Here is a 15,696-nt window from a genome sequence, read left to right as displayed (position 1 = left end):
TTGTGGTGTGTGTTTCACACATTTGTCCTTTTCCCCATGACGCAGCACATCCCACTGCTTTCCCCCTTGGTCTAGTTAGTGTATGCTTAAGGAATGCTAAAATCCTTCAAAAAGAAATAATCTAGAACCAAATACAAATTTTTTTTGGATTATCCATGCCACTGTTCTCTTCCATAGGGAAATGCTTTTCTGATGGAAATAAAAAGCTGAAGTGACAGATGAACTTCATTCCAAACTAGGCTTTTAGCTTCATGGACCCTGAGCTAACAGTTTTGATCCAGATACTACTCCTTTTGTTAAAGCCTGTTTCAGGGTCCTCTTTGGCCCTGTAGTGTCTTGGTAGAAGAGTCTAGGGGTCATAGTTGAGCATTGAGGCTAAACTCAAATGTTGTTAAGCCAAGCCGAGAAGGACCCCAGATGCCAAGCGTCAGGAAGGCACTGGAAATAAAGCCAAAAAGCATGACTTTACTCTTGTGTAAGATCAGAATCAGTTTGACGGTGAAATGCCTGCTTAGTTCTGGTCGCTAAACCTTAGTAAAAAGACATAAACACGTCAGAGGTAGAAAAGCTCCTGAGTACAGACAGCTTAAACAGTCAGAAGGACCACTTCTGGATGAAGATGTTTCATAGACTCTGAGCTGGAAAATACCTTAGACATCCTTCATCCCAGTCCACTCCTTCTGCAGATACAGAAACAGACTGAGAGAGGCGCACTCTCTAATAGCTCTCCTGAGGTCACATGACTAGTAAGTGATTGATCGCCAGGACACACACACTGCTCTTCTCTCTCTGAGGACAGTGTACACAAAGCAGCTTTTAGTTGATCTGTGGTGTCATTAGCACGGGACACTCATGGTGAGGAGCCTTCCTCCACCAATGCACATCAGCAACTCTTCGGCAGCTTAGAACCTGAGAAGACACTGGGTCGTTGTGTGACCCAGTCAGCCCGTGTTTGTGTGTGGGAGGGGCCTGGGTGGGGTCTGCACCTCCTCCTTCCTGCTGTCAATGCTGGCTGGCCCTCTGCTCACTTGCCACACTGTCTCTGTATTAGAAAGACTAGGACTCTTCAATTGGGGAGAGGCTTGGGACACTTGGACTTGTTCTAGCACTACTGTTAACCAGTTGTGGGCAAGTTATTTAACCTCTCTGATAGGATTGAGCCATGAGGCTTCAAGGGCCCTTGATGCTCGGAAGCCTGAGGAGACTTTTTGACAGGAGGGTAGGAACTCGGGAAGAACATGGACAGCTCATCCTTCTCCATGGATTTCATTCACTCCATCTTGGAAGGCCCCTTTCAAGATCACCTGAGATCATTTTAGGGCAAATTGAAAAGTACTGCTTTACACAGTGAGCAGTAAACATGGAGATGACATCTCTGGTCATTGAGGCTCAACACACAGATATGTTCAAGAAAGATTTAGAGGGATGGTCCTCTGGTGAGTAACTGAGGGAAGCTCCTGGCGTTGGGGAAATATGTCAAACCTCTAGGCGATGATACTCCCACAAAAGTTGCTACTGTCAGAGATAGTGGTGTGTGAGAGCATCAGTCTGACCCAGCATGCTGTTTATGATATCCAGGTACTAGAGACTTAACAATGTAGTTATTTTCAGAAACAACAAAAAAGGACACTGTGTTTTTTTAGGATAAAATGGAAAGCGCTGGGCGCAGCTAGGTGTCGCAGTGGATAAAGCACCAGTCCTGGATTCAGGAGGACCTGAGTTCAAATTCGGCCTCAGACACTTGACACTTACTAGCTGTGTGACCCTGGGCAAGTCACTTAACCCTCATTGCCCTGTAGAAAAAAAAGAAAGAAACAGAAACAGAAAGTGCTTAATGTACATCAGGTTTTGAACCTTCCTTTATTCTAAAGTCCCCAGGTGACTATGGCTATAAAACCCTTTGAGAGAATCCAGAGTGACTCCCTGTTTACAGGATCATTCAAAACACACTCTTCTTTCTTCTTATGTAGGGTTGGGGAGTCAGGCATATCACCTTCGTGGACAACGCAAAGATCTCTTACTCAAACCCTGTGAGACAGCCCTTGTATGAATTTGAGGACTGCTTGGGAGGAGGAAAGCCAAAGGCCCTTGCTGCGGCAGATAGGCTGCAGAAAATATTCCCAGGAGTGGTGAGTAAAGGATTTTCTGGAAATTCAGCTCTTACCTGCTCCCCAAATGTATGTGTGTGTGTATTTGAGGCTTTTGGGCTATCTTTTGTGCTTTACCATGGAGGTGTGGTTGTTTTGTGTGTGTGTGTGTGTGTGTGTGTGTGTGTGTGGCATCATTCACTTAACGTCACCAGCTAATGAAGCAAATCATTCTGCTCATTCAGTTTATAACTACAGGTTTTCTCGAGGTCATCCAAACAAGGTTCTATCTGTAGTGTTCATGACCAGTTTCCCAGCAGACTCAAACCAGGTGTCCTAAGAGCATCTACTTATCCTGAAAACACCTGCTAGGAAGCCAGCCTCAGCCAAACAAGAGAAATGATTTCCACTTTCTCCTTTTGGTTCATTTTGCCACTGAGTATCTTCAGCCACGTAGTGTGATGGAAAGGGCACCAAGTCTGGAGTTAGTCTGGGTTGGAATGCAGACTTTGCCTCTTGCTCCTCGGCTTCTCCTGAGCAAATAACTTATCCTCTCTAGCCCTCAGCTTCCCTAGCTATAATAACACAGGTTATCTGTACCATTTCACATCACTTGCTTACTGTCTTGTACCATTATCTTGGTGAAGTATTCTACCTGTCTTCGACCCTATGGGATGAAAATAGTCCTAGACATGCTCTAGGAAGTGATTGGGGCGGACAAGTTAACCAGGCTTCCAGAACAAGTTTGGATACCCTCCAAAACCCTTTGTGCTCCGGATTTTCTTAATGCCCAAATACTTGGACTGTAGAATCAAGACATAGTGGTTCAGGAGGAAGGACACAGTGCCAAGGGTAACCTTTGTATTTGTCACTGTTTTGCCAAGATGGTGGCATATCCCTGTACTAGAGAGGGGACTGGTCTTTTATTCATAAAAGATTCAAGAAGGAGGGTATCCTTGTGAGCTTTCTTGTCCCATCATCCTGCCTGAGTGAGGAGTGGGGAACAAGGCAGGCACACGGAAGTATTTTGTCCCTTAGATGCACATTAGCCGCTACACGTCTACACGTATTGACTTCAGATGTCAAGTGCTCTTGGGTGTTCTCTTAGAATGCTGCAGGATTTAACATGAGCATCCCCATGCCGGGTCACCCCGTCAACTTTTCCAACGTCACCATGGAACAAGCTCAAAAAGATGTGGAACAACTGGAGAGGCTCATTGAGGACCATGATGTGATTTTCCTATTGATGGACACCAGGGAAAGCCGATGGCTTCCTGCCGTCATTGCAGCAAGCAAGAGGAAGGTAAATATGCATGGCATGAGGACAGAGTGCCCTTTACTCCCCACTCCATTCCGTATTCTGCCCTCTGTTTTTTAAAGGTTATAAATACTCTGTTTAATTTGCATACATGTAGGTGCCAACTTACAAACAGGTTGTGTTCCAGAAGTTAGTAAGTCATTTGCTTAAAATTCAAAACACATTTTCTCATAGAAACTATGTTATAAATGGTGACTGGGTTCCCAGAATAGCCTACAAAATCTATTTAACTGTAATCTAGCTGAACTATAGCATTCTTAGTCATGTAGAACCAGCTACCCCTTATAACAGTTTCCTTGTGAAAACTCATTTTATTTTCCAACTAGAACACAGGAAACACTTCCCCATGGCCCCCCAGTTTCTTTCCAGCAGTGTTATTCCCCTAGAGTAGCAGGATTCTGGAGGCCACTCAGAAGGAGGGGGATTTGGGGTCTATCAGTACCATGGGGGAAGGGAGAAGAGTCCCTACTTAGAGTTTATAATTGAGGATTGACTTCATTTGTGTCATTTGCCTCTAGCTGTATAATTTTTTAAATGTCTTAGATTATAAGGTTTCACGAAACAGGGCCCATTTCCATCTTTGCATTGTGCTGCTAGCTTATGAGATCTTGATCAAAAAGTTTAAGGATAACGAAGTTAAACTCTGGTGGCTGAATTTTGGGCTACCATGAAGAAGTTCCAGTGCTGGTATAGTTTTGTCTTGTAGTTTTGTTTAATTCACTCTTATGCAGCATTCTTTTTATGAAGAATCCAAGGTGATATGACACAGGGAATTATTATTTTTTTTTTGTGAGGCAACTGGGGCTAAGTGACTTGCCCAGGGTCACACAGCTAGTAAGTGTCAAGTGTCTGAGGCTGGATTTGAACTCAGGTCCTCCTGAATCCAGGGCCAGTGCTCTATCCACTGTGTCACCTAGCTGCCCCCGACACAGGGAATTTTGAAATTTATCAGCTTTTAAAAATAAGTCATGATGTATCCCTTACCCCTGAAATTAGTATAACTCTACTGAGAAGTAGAGAAACAGCAATAAAGAAGAGCCAACAGCACACGGGGGATAATGAATATGCAGCAGTTGAGATGGCTGAAGGGTTGTTTTTCCAGGTTTTGGTCTCCTCCATGATCCACTCCATCATATCTCTTTGCTCACTTCCTTTGGACCCAGGGCCCCCACAGCCTAGTCAGGCACATTCTGAGCTTCTCTTGGTTTCTTCCATAGACCTCCTAGTCTGGAGACCTACTTTTGTCACGGTGGAGGCCGTCCCTTCAGTTCTGTGCCTTGGGGTTCCACCCTGTTCTTCTGGTCCAAAGGTCTGTTGAGTTTAGCTCTTTATCATGTCTGTCACAGGGCTTAACCTGGATGGTAGAAGGAAGACATTCTTAATAACCAAGATTTTGTTTCTTGTTTCAGTAACAGTAATAAGGATGCTGATTCTATGTTAAAATCTAATCATCCAACTGGAAATTAGAGTATGAAAATTGTTTCTGCTTTAGGAAATTATTTTCTCATCTGCAAATTGAAGCCTTGGGGGAGGGGTGGCAAAGGTAAATTCTGCTATCATTGCTTTGTGGGAATGAATACATATTCACCCTTATTGCTCAGAGGCCAATTTAGTCCATGTAAAAAGAGATTTGAGAGATGATAGTGGTGTGTTTGTTTTAACTAGGTTATGAGCTTTTCCTGCCTGTAGCTTTCTTCTCTTGCCACCCATGTAAAACGGGTAAGATTCGCCTCTTCTGGGAAGAACCGTTCTCTTCAAAACAAGCAGCCACCTGGGCTAATGCCCATCAGCCCACAAATTGTGCAATCACCTTGACATCCCCTTTATCTTAAACCTTTGAAAAACCTGCTCTTCAGGTTAATGTGATGATGGGTGTCAGCCGAGGAGTTAAGTGTTTCTTTCAGTGTGTTCCTACTGCCCACCTGATAAGTCCAAACTCTGCAGTCTGGTGTTCAGTATCCAGCAGAATTTGGGTCCAACCTCCCCTTCAGCCTTTTTTTTTTTTAACTTTATCCCCTCCAGCACAATCCCCCTCTCTCCTGTAGCTAGGCTGATCTACTCAGTGTCCCTCTGAACAGGCCTTCCTTATTTCTGGCTCCGTTCTTCTCACACTGTTCCCCACCCCAGAAATGTCCTCGACTTTCCTCCTTGCCCCTCCAATCCCTAGCTGTCCTTCAAGGCCCACCTTCTTGATGACACCAACCTCTTCTAAATGGCCTAGTACAGTGAGCCCTGCCTTCTCTGAATAGGCTCCTGTCTCTGTGGTCCCCTTATCTGACACTTGGCACATGCCGTCTTGGGTTTGGCCCCTTTGCATGGCTGTACACACACACACACACACACACACACATATATGTCCCTTGAGGGCAGGGACTAACTGGGACTTACTCTTCTTTCTACTGTTCAGATTGCATTGCACACATGTGCTTAGTAGAGATTGATATGTTTATTGCCTGATACCCCATTTCCATATGCTAATTTTTCCAGTTTTCTTGGGCTGAACTCACCTCTCCTTCTGGCCTTGTATTCAGAGTTCTTCCTTTCTGTACCTATTTGAGCCTTTTATTATCAGCACTGCCAATTTTTTCTGTTTACTGTAAAAAGAAACAAAACAAATTGTGAATCTGAGCTGAGTAATGAGTTGCTCCAGCTCCTACCACAAAGCTTATCCCTGGAAGTCTACGTGTGTCCCTCTCCTATCACTAAAGGGCCTTCAGGGAATTGGAAATCTTCAAAAATAGGAGAGATGGCAGTAGATTCTCATGCTTTATCCAAAGCAATGGTGAAACACTTTTCTTACATACCACTGTGCTCAACACTGTATAAAGTGAGTCAGATGTAGGCCTTGCCCTCTGAAAAGTTACAATCTAAGACAACCCTTCTGTAGAAATATATATACGTACAGAAACCTAGAAATGGAAGGAATTAAGAGGAGTGTTTGTTCTTTGTGGTATAAGGAGGCAAGTGAAAGAGGAAAAAAAGCTGTTCTGTAGGTAACGAGATGACCTTGATAGAAAGTTACTGCTTGGTTTATTTAAAAATGGTCCCTGGGATGTTTTTGAGAACCAGAAGGCTGGGCCTGGTCATCAGGCAGCCTCCTTTCTAACTCAAACAGTGTTTGACTACATTGGCACTAGAGGGATATTTATTCAATTAATGATGAAAAAGGCTTCCTTGTATTATGTGAACAAGATAATCCCTTGGGACAGCCTTGTAGGCTTCGATTGTTACTTTATGCAAATATCTATAAAGTGAATCAAAATTGATTGAATAAGGGGGCAGCTAGATGGTGCAGTGGATAAAGCACCAGCCTTGGATTCAGGAATACCTGAGTTCAAATCCGGCCTCAAACACTTGACACTTACTAGCTGTGTGACTTTGGGCAAGTCACTTAACCCTCATTGCCCTGCAAAAAAACAAAAAAAACAAAACCAAAAAAACCCTACAACCAAAACAAAAATTGATTGAATATGACAAATGACATGGCATTTAGAAGGTCTAAATAGCCAGATATTATTTTATTAATAACATTTTTATTCTCTCTAGATTTTCTCCATATTTGCTTAAACTTAAGTGCATGCATTCCTTCATTCAACACATAGCTATTAATTATCTGCTATCCATCGATCACATATCGTCTCTTTTGATCCTCACAACAACCCTAGGAGTAGGTGGTGTTATTATCCCCATTTTGCAAATAGTGAAACTGAAGCCAAGTTTGATCTAGCCTTAACACCAGCACCAGTCTACTGGGGTGAGGGAGAGACAGTGTAAAAGCAAGAAGACCTGAGTTCATGTCCTGCTTCTGACCCCATGCTGGTTGTTCACCCTGGCCAAGTCTCCCAACCTCTCTGGACGTGCCCACTCTCTAAGACTGAATTAGAGTGGCTCCCAGCCTGCACTGGGAGAGGGAATTCTCTCACCTCACAGTGTCTTCCTATGCAAATGAAATCTTAAGTCTCGTCCCAATGCCTGTCAGTCAACCAAAAAAACATTTATTAAAGGCTTATGATGTGCTAGGCATTGGGTAAAGAGTTAGGCATATGAATACAAACAGAAAACAATTCTTGCTCTCAAAAGGCCTGCATTGCAGTGAGGGAGACAGTGTGTGCATCAATAGGTGTTGCAGGATACATGGGGAAGAGATAGAAGGTATTATCAGAAGGGAAGGCCCTTGCTGCTGAGAGGGGGAGGTGAGGCCTCCTGGGGAAGGTGCAGGTGAGCTGAGTTGGAGGGAAAAGAAGCACTCTCAGGTGGAGTTCAGGAGAGAGGGAGTGAGCCTGTGGAAAAGGTGGAGCTGAGGGCTCCGTGCCCAGCTGGTGAAGGGCCAATATGGCTATGAGGGCATGGGAAGGAGAACTGTGTGATAAGCCTGGAGAGGTAAGAAGGGTCCAGGTGTTGAGGAGCTTTAAATGCCAAAGAAAGCATTTTATAGTTGGTGCTGGAGGCACCTGGAGCTTATTGAGGAAGGGGCCTGTTTTAGAAAAATCACTTAGGCAGCTATGTCGAGGCTGGGTTGGACTGGGAGGAGACTGGAGCCAGGCTGACCCATCGGGAGGCCATTGCAGTGCTTCAGCCTGTGATGCTGAGGACCTGAGCTGGCAGCTATCAGAGGGGGAGGAGGAGACATCCCAAAGATGGAGCAATTGGAGCTCCCTGACCTTGGTAGTGTGCAGTGAATGAGGCTAAGCCCCTTATTCTGTGAGCCTCTAAAGTCAATGTGTGTGTTGCTTTTTTCTTTTGTTTTCTTTCTGGAAACCCTTAGCTGGTCATTAATGCTGCCTTGGGATTTGACACATTTGTTGTCATGAGACATGGACTGAAGAAGCCCAAACAACATGGGGCCGGGGACCCACAACCCAGCCAAATCACTGCATCTGCTGACCTAGGATCGTCCCTCTTTTCCAACATCCCTGGCTACAAATTGGGCTGCTACTTCTGCAATGATGTTGTGGCACCAGGGGATGTAAGTAGAGACCTTTTCCTCTGTGGGAAGCCAACTGTGAACCATTTCATGTGACTGACTCTCTGGGGCAGGAGAATGTGTTTGTTGTCATCATTTAGTTGATCAGTTTTGTCTGACTCTGTGACCCCATGGACCGTATCGTTCATGGGGTTTTCTTGGTAAGGATACTGAAGTGGTTTACCATTTTCTTCTCCAGTAAGGTTAAGTGACTTGCCCAGGGTCATATAGCTAGTAACTGTCTGAGACTACATTTGAACTCAAGTCTTACTGACTCTAGGCCCAGTGATCTACCCCCTGAGCTATCTAGCTGCATTTATGTCAGCATACTATTGACCTTTTACAAAGAATTCTTTCTGGGTTGCTGTCATCCCACCATATGCCTGCAGAGGCAGCATAGACATGTCAATGAGCCCATGTACAAGTGGACTACATTAAGCAGTATCCCACACATACAAATGGTCAAAAATGACCAGGGGGCTCTTGGAGCATTCTCTTTTGCATGTGGTGTAGTGATGGAGCATTTGTCTGAGGTGAAGGAGCCCTTAGTTCCAAATCCCAGCTCTCCTGCCAACTAGCGGCATCACCAATCTTGGGTAAATCATTTTTCCCTGCTGGTGCCTCAGTTGCCTCACCCACAAAATAAGACTGATAACACCTGCCCCAGGAGTGTTAGGAGTATGAAAGGAGCTCGTGTTTGCATGGGACAGCCCTTCCAAAATCACCATGTGTTCTACCATATAAATAGGTGGCAGTGATGTTTGAGGAGCTCTCCCTTATGTTGGCTGCCTCAATCTGCTTGGGTGTTGGGTGGAATGGAACTCTTCTCAGCATGTAACAGACTTTGATGTTTGTTGATAGTCAACCAGAGATCGGACTTTAGACCAGCAGTGCACAGTCAGCCGGCCGGGACTAGCCATGATCGCGGGATCCTTGGCAGTGGAGCTGATGGTTTCTGTCCTACAGCATCCAGAAGGGTGAGTGAGCTTTTTAGTCAATAAGTCTTTTGTAGTTAGAACACTTGGGAGACCTCCGGTGGTAGTAATTGCACTACTAGTGTCTGTTGATTGAGAAAATAAATGATGACAGAGCTACTTTGTATTCAATAATGCTTTGTTTTATTTTTAAATGAATTTGTATTTTATTAATTACAATATGATTGACTTTTGAAAAATGGTATATAAGTATACATGAGTAGTCATGGAAAACATTTTCACATTAGCCATGCTGTGAAAGAAAACAGACAAAAACAAAACTTCAGATAAAAGAACTAACAAAAAAAATTATGCTTCAATCTGTATTCAGCCACCATCAGTTCTTTCTCTGTAGATGGATTTCATTTTTCATAAGTCCTTCAGAATTGTCTTGGATCATTGTATTGCTGAAAATAACTGTCGATCATCTTACAGTATTGCTGTTATTTTGTATATAGTACATTTCACTTTGCATCAGCTCATGTAGGTCTTTCCAGGTTTTTCTGATAGCATCCTGGTAAAGATTTTCTTAACACTTGGGCAAGACTGATATGCCAGATCACAGATAGGCAAGCCAGACTGCATTTGAGCCAACACTAATGCTTGGGCCATGGACTATAGTTAATGCAAACTAGGAAAAAACAGTCTTCAAAGGTTTTTCCCCTAATTTTTCTGAAAGTCACAATGAAAATGAACTAGTACCCTATTTTTGAGGTGTGGCCCAGAGTTTTTTCAAACAGTTAAATACAATGGATTATGTAGAATTCGCATTAAACACTGACAGACAAAATTCAGAAGTGCAGAAGTCATTGAGTAGGTGGTGGTTGCAGAGGTTCAGGTCAGGAAGCAGCTTTTCCATCTCACTTTTTTTTTTTTTTTTTGCAGGGCAATGAGGGTTAAGTTACCTGCCCAGGGTCACACAGCTAGTTAAGTGTCAAGTGTCTGAGGCTGGATTTGAACTCAGGACCTCCTGAATCCAGTGACTGTGCTTTATCCACTGCACCACCTAGCTGCAGTCTTTTTTTTTTTTTAAGTTACTTATTCCTCAGCCCAAGCTAAGTCTGTGACAGCTTCCTGATTGAGAGTATTTCGATTTGAGAGGACACTGTTAGTTGATCCCCTTATCCATTAATCTAAACATCTCAAGATGATGTTTTCTATCTTGGCCATGGGTGAAGTGAAGGTCCTTTGATACATTTCTTTAGTGTCATAGGCCATCTGCCATCATTATTCAGGAAGGAGTGATTTAGACTTTCTGCTTACTTGGTGTCCACAAATCTATTTCTTTTTTCTCTGGGGAGTATTTCTATTATCAGCCTATGATATGGAGGAGTGAAAGTCCCCTCAGCAGTAGTCTTTTCTTTGGGGTCCTCTTGAGAAGAATGCTGTGTTTTAACAAAGATTGTGCTTTAGACCAGGCCTTCTTAAATGTTTTCCACTCATGACCCCTTTTCACCCAAGAAATTTTTACGTGACCCTGGGTATGCAGGTATATAAAATAGGTTTAGATAACCTTTTTCTGTTGCCAAATTTCTCGTGACTCCCACATTCAGACCCACAGTTTAAGAAGCTCACCTCTTGGATCATCTTCACATCTGTTAAGTATAAAACTGTTGACTGGCTGTGATTCTTTCCTTTTCCCAGGGGCTATGCAGTTGCTAGTAGCAGCGATGACCGCATGAATGAACCTCCTACTTCACTTGGGCTTGTGCCTCATCAGGTTAGTGATCTGGAAATGAAGTAAAAACTTTGGACCTGAGCCCGATGATGCAAGGAAAAGGCAATTTGGGTCATTTCCAGCTCTTCCATCACTTTGGCCCAGCCCAAACCCTATGACCACTCTATCATCCCTTGAGTGTGAGACTGGGGAACTGCCCCAGGCCTCCAGGGGGAGGGGATTTATGACCATCTAGAAGGTTACTCTACATGAAGAATTCATGGGAATTATCAAAGAAAATCACTTAGATGACTTGAAGTATTTAGCATATTGACTCACTCATCAACTATAAAACTATTCTGTGTGGAAGTACAGGGTAGGCCAAAAGTCACCAAGAATTTTAATAACTCCTTTTTTTTTGTTTTTAATTTACATAGCATCATATATGGTAAATACAGGAAATGAACGTATATTACATATGAAAAAATCATCATAAATGGAATAAATTATTTTAAAATAATTTTCAAAAAGTTATTAAATCATCACACCTCTTTGTGACTTTTGGCCCACCCTGTATAAACACTGAGACGTGTATAGTGTGGCTGAAAACCCCCATGTCTTTGTAGATAATAGATTTGGAAAAGCCTTGTAAGGATAGTCATTTCCAATACAAAACTAAGTGCCAGTAAAATTCAGTTGGAAGTTGTATCATCTTTTCTCTTGCCCCCTTTGCTATGATTTCAGAGATGTTTAAAGAAGAAAATTTTCCTTGGTTTTTGTGAATCATTTTTCTTCTGGGTATAGCTTAATTTAGAATATGGAATATGAAAAGTTATCAAAACCAGTGCTTTCATGAAAGCATAACCTTGCCCATCAGCTGTGAAAAAAGTCATACGATTTTATTGTTGGAAAAGATCTTAAAAAGAAAGTCTAGCCCTCAATTTTCACCTTTAAAATTTTATTGATGTTTTTAATTTTTACATCCAAATTCTTTTCCCAGATGCCCTTTCCCCACCTTTCCCAAACCTACTTTGTTATAAAGGAAAAGAGTCAAGCATAACTGAACATTAAATTTGTGGTTGTACATGTCAGATGACATCTGGGTTCAGTATTTTTTTAAATAAAATTTTATTGACATATTCTTATGCCACCTACCTTTTCTCCCAGAGATTAGGAATAAAAAACAAGGAAAATAAAAACTTAGCAAAACTAACCAATACAGAGGAAAAAAAACCACACCTGTCATTATAAGTAATACATACCCATACTCCCACTTCTGCAAAGAAGTGGAGGGAGGTGCCTTTTTCTTTTTTTTTTTCTTTTTCTTTTTTTTTTTTTTGTGAGGCAGTTGGGGTTAAGTGACTTGCCCAGAGTCACACAGCTAGTAAGTGTGAAGGGTCTGAGGCCGGATTTGAACTCAGGTACTCCTGAACCCAGGGCCAGTGCTTTATCCACTGCGCCACCTAGCTGCCCCGGGAGGTGCCTTTTTAAATCTCTTCTTTGAGACCAAACTTGATTGTCATCATTTTATAGCATTCAGTTCTGATTTGGGTTGGGTTTTTTTCAGTTGGTTCTTTCCACTTACGTTATTGTATATATTGTTTTCCAGGTTCTGCTTACTTAAGGGTTCAATATTAGTCATTGCATTTATTCTGAATCCATTTGTAAGTATAGTCACTAAAATAGGTTGTACTTTTTGACCCATTCTACTCCAGAGAATGTATGCCAGGGCATCTCTTTACTTTATTTAGCCATTGTGCGTATTGTTTGAGTTTTGTTTATATTGCTCTACATCAGTTCATATACATCTTTCCGTGTTTCTTTCTAAATTCTTCATATTCTTAATTTCTTGCAGAGCTATAGCATCTCATTTGATTCCTCCATCACACTTTGTTAAACCTTTCCCCATACTGTGGACACTCATCCTGTCGGTAACTTTCTGCTACCACAAAGAATGTTGCTATGAACATTTTGTCAAGTATGGGACTTAACTTTTTGTCCTTGACGTCTGTGGGGTACATGTCCTGTAGTGGGATTGCTAGGTCAAAGGGTGTGAAATGGTTAGGAACTTTTCTCAAATAATTCCAAATCCTTTTCCAGAAAGGTTTGATCCAGTTCACAGTTCCATCAACAGCAGCATATTGGTATACTTGACTTTCTTCAATTGACTATTTTCATCTTTTATCATCTTTACCATTTTGAAAGGGAAGAGGTGAAATTTCAGAGATTTTTGAATTTTGTAGGCTTCTCATTTTACAGAGACAGAAAGTGAGACTAAAGAGAGAAAGGGACTTACGCAGGGTTATTCATGGACTTAGTGGCAGAGCCCTGACTAGAAGCCAGGTCAGCTAACTCCCAGACAAGTCATGTTTTATGTATCCCATGTTGCCTTGTTTGACAGAGATATGTTAATCTTATCAAATTTCTTCTGTCTACATATCAAGTAAGACAAAATAGATAGTGTAATGAACATTTATGTAGGTGAGCAGATAAGGCAATGACCTATAATCCCAGATCTTATTTCAAACCACCCTGCCCATTTTACATTCATTAATTCCTCTCGTTGGTGACCTTGAGAGATGTGTCCTCATTTTCACTTTGTTGGTTCTGACTGCAAATGACCTTAATTAAATTTTCAATCACAGCCCAACACTAGTGTCCTTCTTTCTGTCTTTTGTGGCAAATTACTATAATTACAGTTTTCTCACTGCCTAGACCAGAAGGCAGAAAATCTCTTTATAGTAGATGCCATGTCAAAATTCAAGAATCCTGATTTTTAAAGTACTCTGTCAGCTAAGCATACTCAGTGTTATATTTGTCCCATTGAACCCCACAGCTATTTGCCATTCTTTTACGTCCCCTACTTCATGTTTCTCCCTTTCTGGTGTCTGAAGGATTATTTTAGCTGTTGGTCATCCCTTCATTTGGCCTTTTCAGAGACTGAAGACAAGCAACCATATATGGATAGGGTTGTAGCACTTGTGTAATTGCTTGCTTATGTTATTGAAAGATTTAAGCTTTTATTTTTAGCCATGCTCTAAAAAGAAAGTCTATAAAGAACCTTATAAATTAATCAGGTTTTTTGTGTCTTCACTTAGGACTTGGAATTTTTATAAGTAGAGTTCATCAGTTTATGCAATTGTTGTGATTAGAGGAACATCATTTCCACAATAACACTGAGCTGTGTTGCAATATTTTGACCCAAGCTCAACACTTTATTTCTACTTTCCCTGGGTCTTTGGGACAAATGATTTCCTGTTGGAGAGGTACTTGTTATCTTCTCATCACGCACTTTATGTACAATATGGCCATGGAGACGGTGTAAACAGCCTTGGTTCTTGGGCTTCATTTCTCCTTTTCTTCAAAGAGGTTTTTGATTGTGTTCTGTGGAGTGGGATGTTTTATAAATATGATCTTCTTGGACTCAACGTCACAAGGGCCCCCATGGCTCATTGTGTAATTTGGGCAAAGTTTCTTAGTTTCTCTAGGCAATTATTCTTCCATATTATTACCAATACTTTGCGTTTATTTAGTGCTTTATGGGTCACAAAGTACCTTCAAAGAATTGTTTAATTTCATCCTCACACTATCCCTTTGAGAGTAGTTAGGGCAGGGGTTGTGCCCATTTTGTAGATGAGGAAATTGAAGTTCATTCATGAAAGTGAAGCCACTTGCCCAAGGTCATTCAGCTACAAAGTAGGAGAACCAGGATTTGAACTTCTAGCTCCTTGTTTTTCCCACCATGTCACACTGCCTCTGGGACTTAGAACAAACAGAAATGGGCTCATCTCTGGATTGGTCACATGTGGAGAGTCTTAATTTAGGTCCCAAATAGAATGACATTAACTTTTTAAAACCTACTATTAATGAGTAGCAAAGCAGTTACGTCAGTACAACATGCACTAGTCTTCAGTGTTTGGTCCATTTACCTATGGGTTAGAGTCTTCACAGGAGAAATTACTTTCTACCAAATTCATTCTTCAGGACAATTAAGCATTGTGTGCTCATCCCTATAAACTGAAAGTTCTTATTCCCAAAATGTTATCCTATTCTGGCTCCTGCGTCTATGACTGGATTCTAGAAAACCAAAACATGCCTTTTATTACTTTGGTGAGAATTTATAACCCTGAGCTACAAAATGGTACAATGCATGCTAATGAATTGCTCTGGAAGTTGAGTTGCAGATAGGTGCTTTGGTTTCCTTGTAGATCTTCAGTGTTATTTGAAGGAGTAGCCTAGAGTCTCTCACAGTTATCTCTGAGAGGAGTGCTAACGGCCTGAACAAGGAGGATAGAGTTGAGTGGGGTGGAGTAGAGAGAAGGGGGGTAGGTTCAAGAGATGTTGCCAAAGGTTTAACAACAAATTGGAGGTGGGGCTAGAAAGAAAAGGAAGAATCAAAGATGACTCTAAGTTTTTGATCCTTGGTAATTGGCAAGACGGTGCTATCAACTGACATTATGGGAGAGGAGAAGAAAAGAAAATGGTGCACATTAGGATGAAGCTGTGATTCCCACAATCTCTAAGGAAAAGGTACAGCCTGATACTGGCAAGAGTGCTGAAACTGGAGTCTATCTAGGCTTGGAATCTCAACTTGACCTGTGTGACCTTGGATAAATCACTTACCTTCCCTAGGTTTCAGTTTCCTTATCCATAAAATGAGGGAGTTGGACCAGATGACCTCTCGGGGCCCTTCCAGC

At 41.9% G+C, this 15,696-nt stretch overlaps 1 protein-coding gene across 1 annotated transcript in view; it reads left to right on the top strand.

The window, feature by feature from the left end:
• ATG7 (autophagy related 7) overlaps nucleotides 1-15,696 on the top strand; it is a 242,138-nt gene that overhangs the window by 45,732 nt on the left and 180,710 nt on the right. The window contains exons 12-16 of the mRNA XM_043968335.1: nucleotides 1,971-2,129; nucleotides 3,196-3,390; nucleotides 8,171-8,371; nucleotides 9,230-9,345; nucleotides 10,987-11,062. Coding sequence (XP_043824270.1) covers nucleotides 1,971-2,129; nucleotides 3,196-3,390; nucleotides 8,171-8,371; nucleotides 9,230-9,345; nucleotides 10,987-11,062 — 747 coding nt within the window. The remainder of the gene's footprint in view (nucleotides 1-1,970; nucleotides 2,130-3,195; nucleotides 3,391-8,170; nucleotides 8,372-9,229; nucleotides 9,346-10,986; nucleotides 11,063-15,696) is intronic.

This window comes from Dromiciops gliroides, chromosome 1 (genome assembly GCF_019393635.1).
Source record: "Dromiciops gliroides isolate mDroGli1 chromosome 1, mDroGli1.pri, whole genome shotgun sequence".
NCBI classification, from domain to species: domain Eukaryota; kingdom Metazoa; phylum Chordata; class Mammalia; order Microbiotheria; family Microbiotheriidae; genus Dromiciops; species Dromiciops gliroides.
The sequence above is the reverse complement of the archived record's forward strand: the minus strand, read 5'-3'. Positions and strand labels throughout refer to the sequence as shown.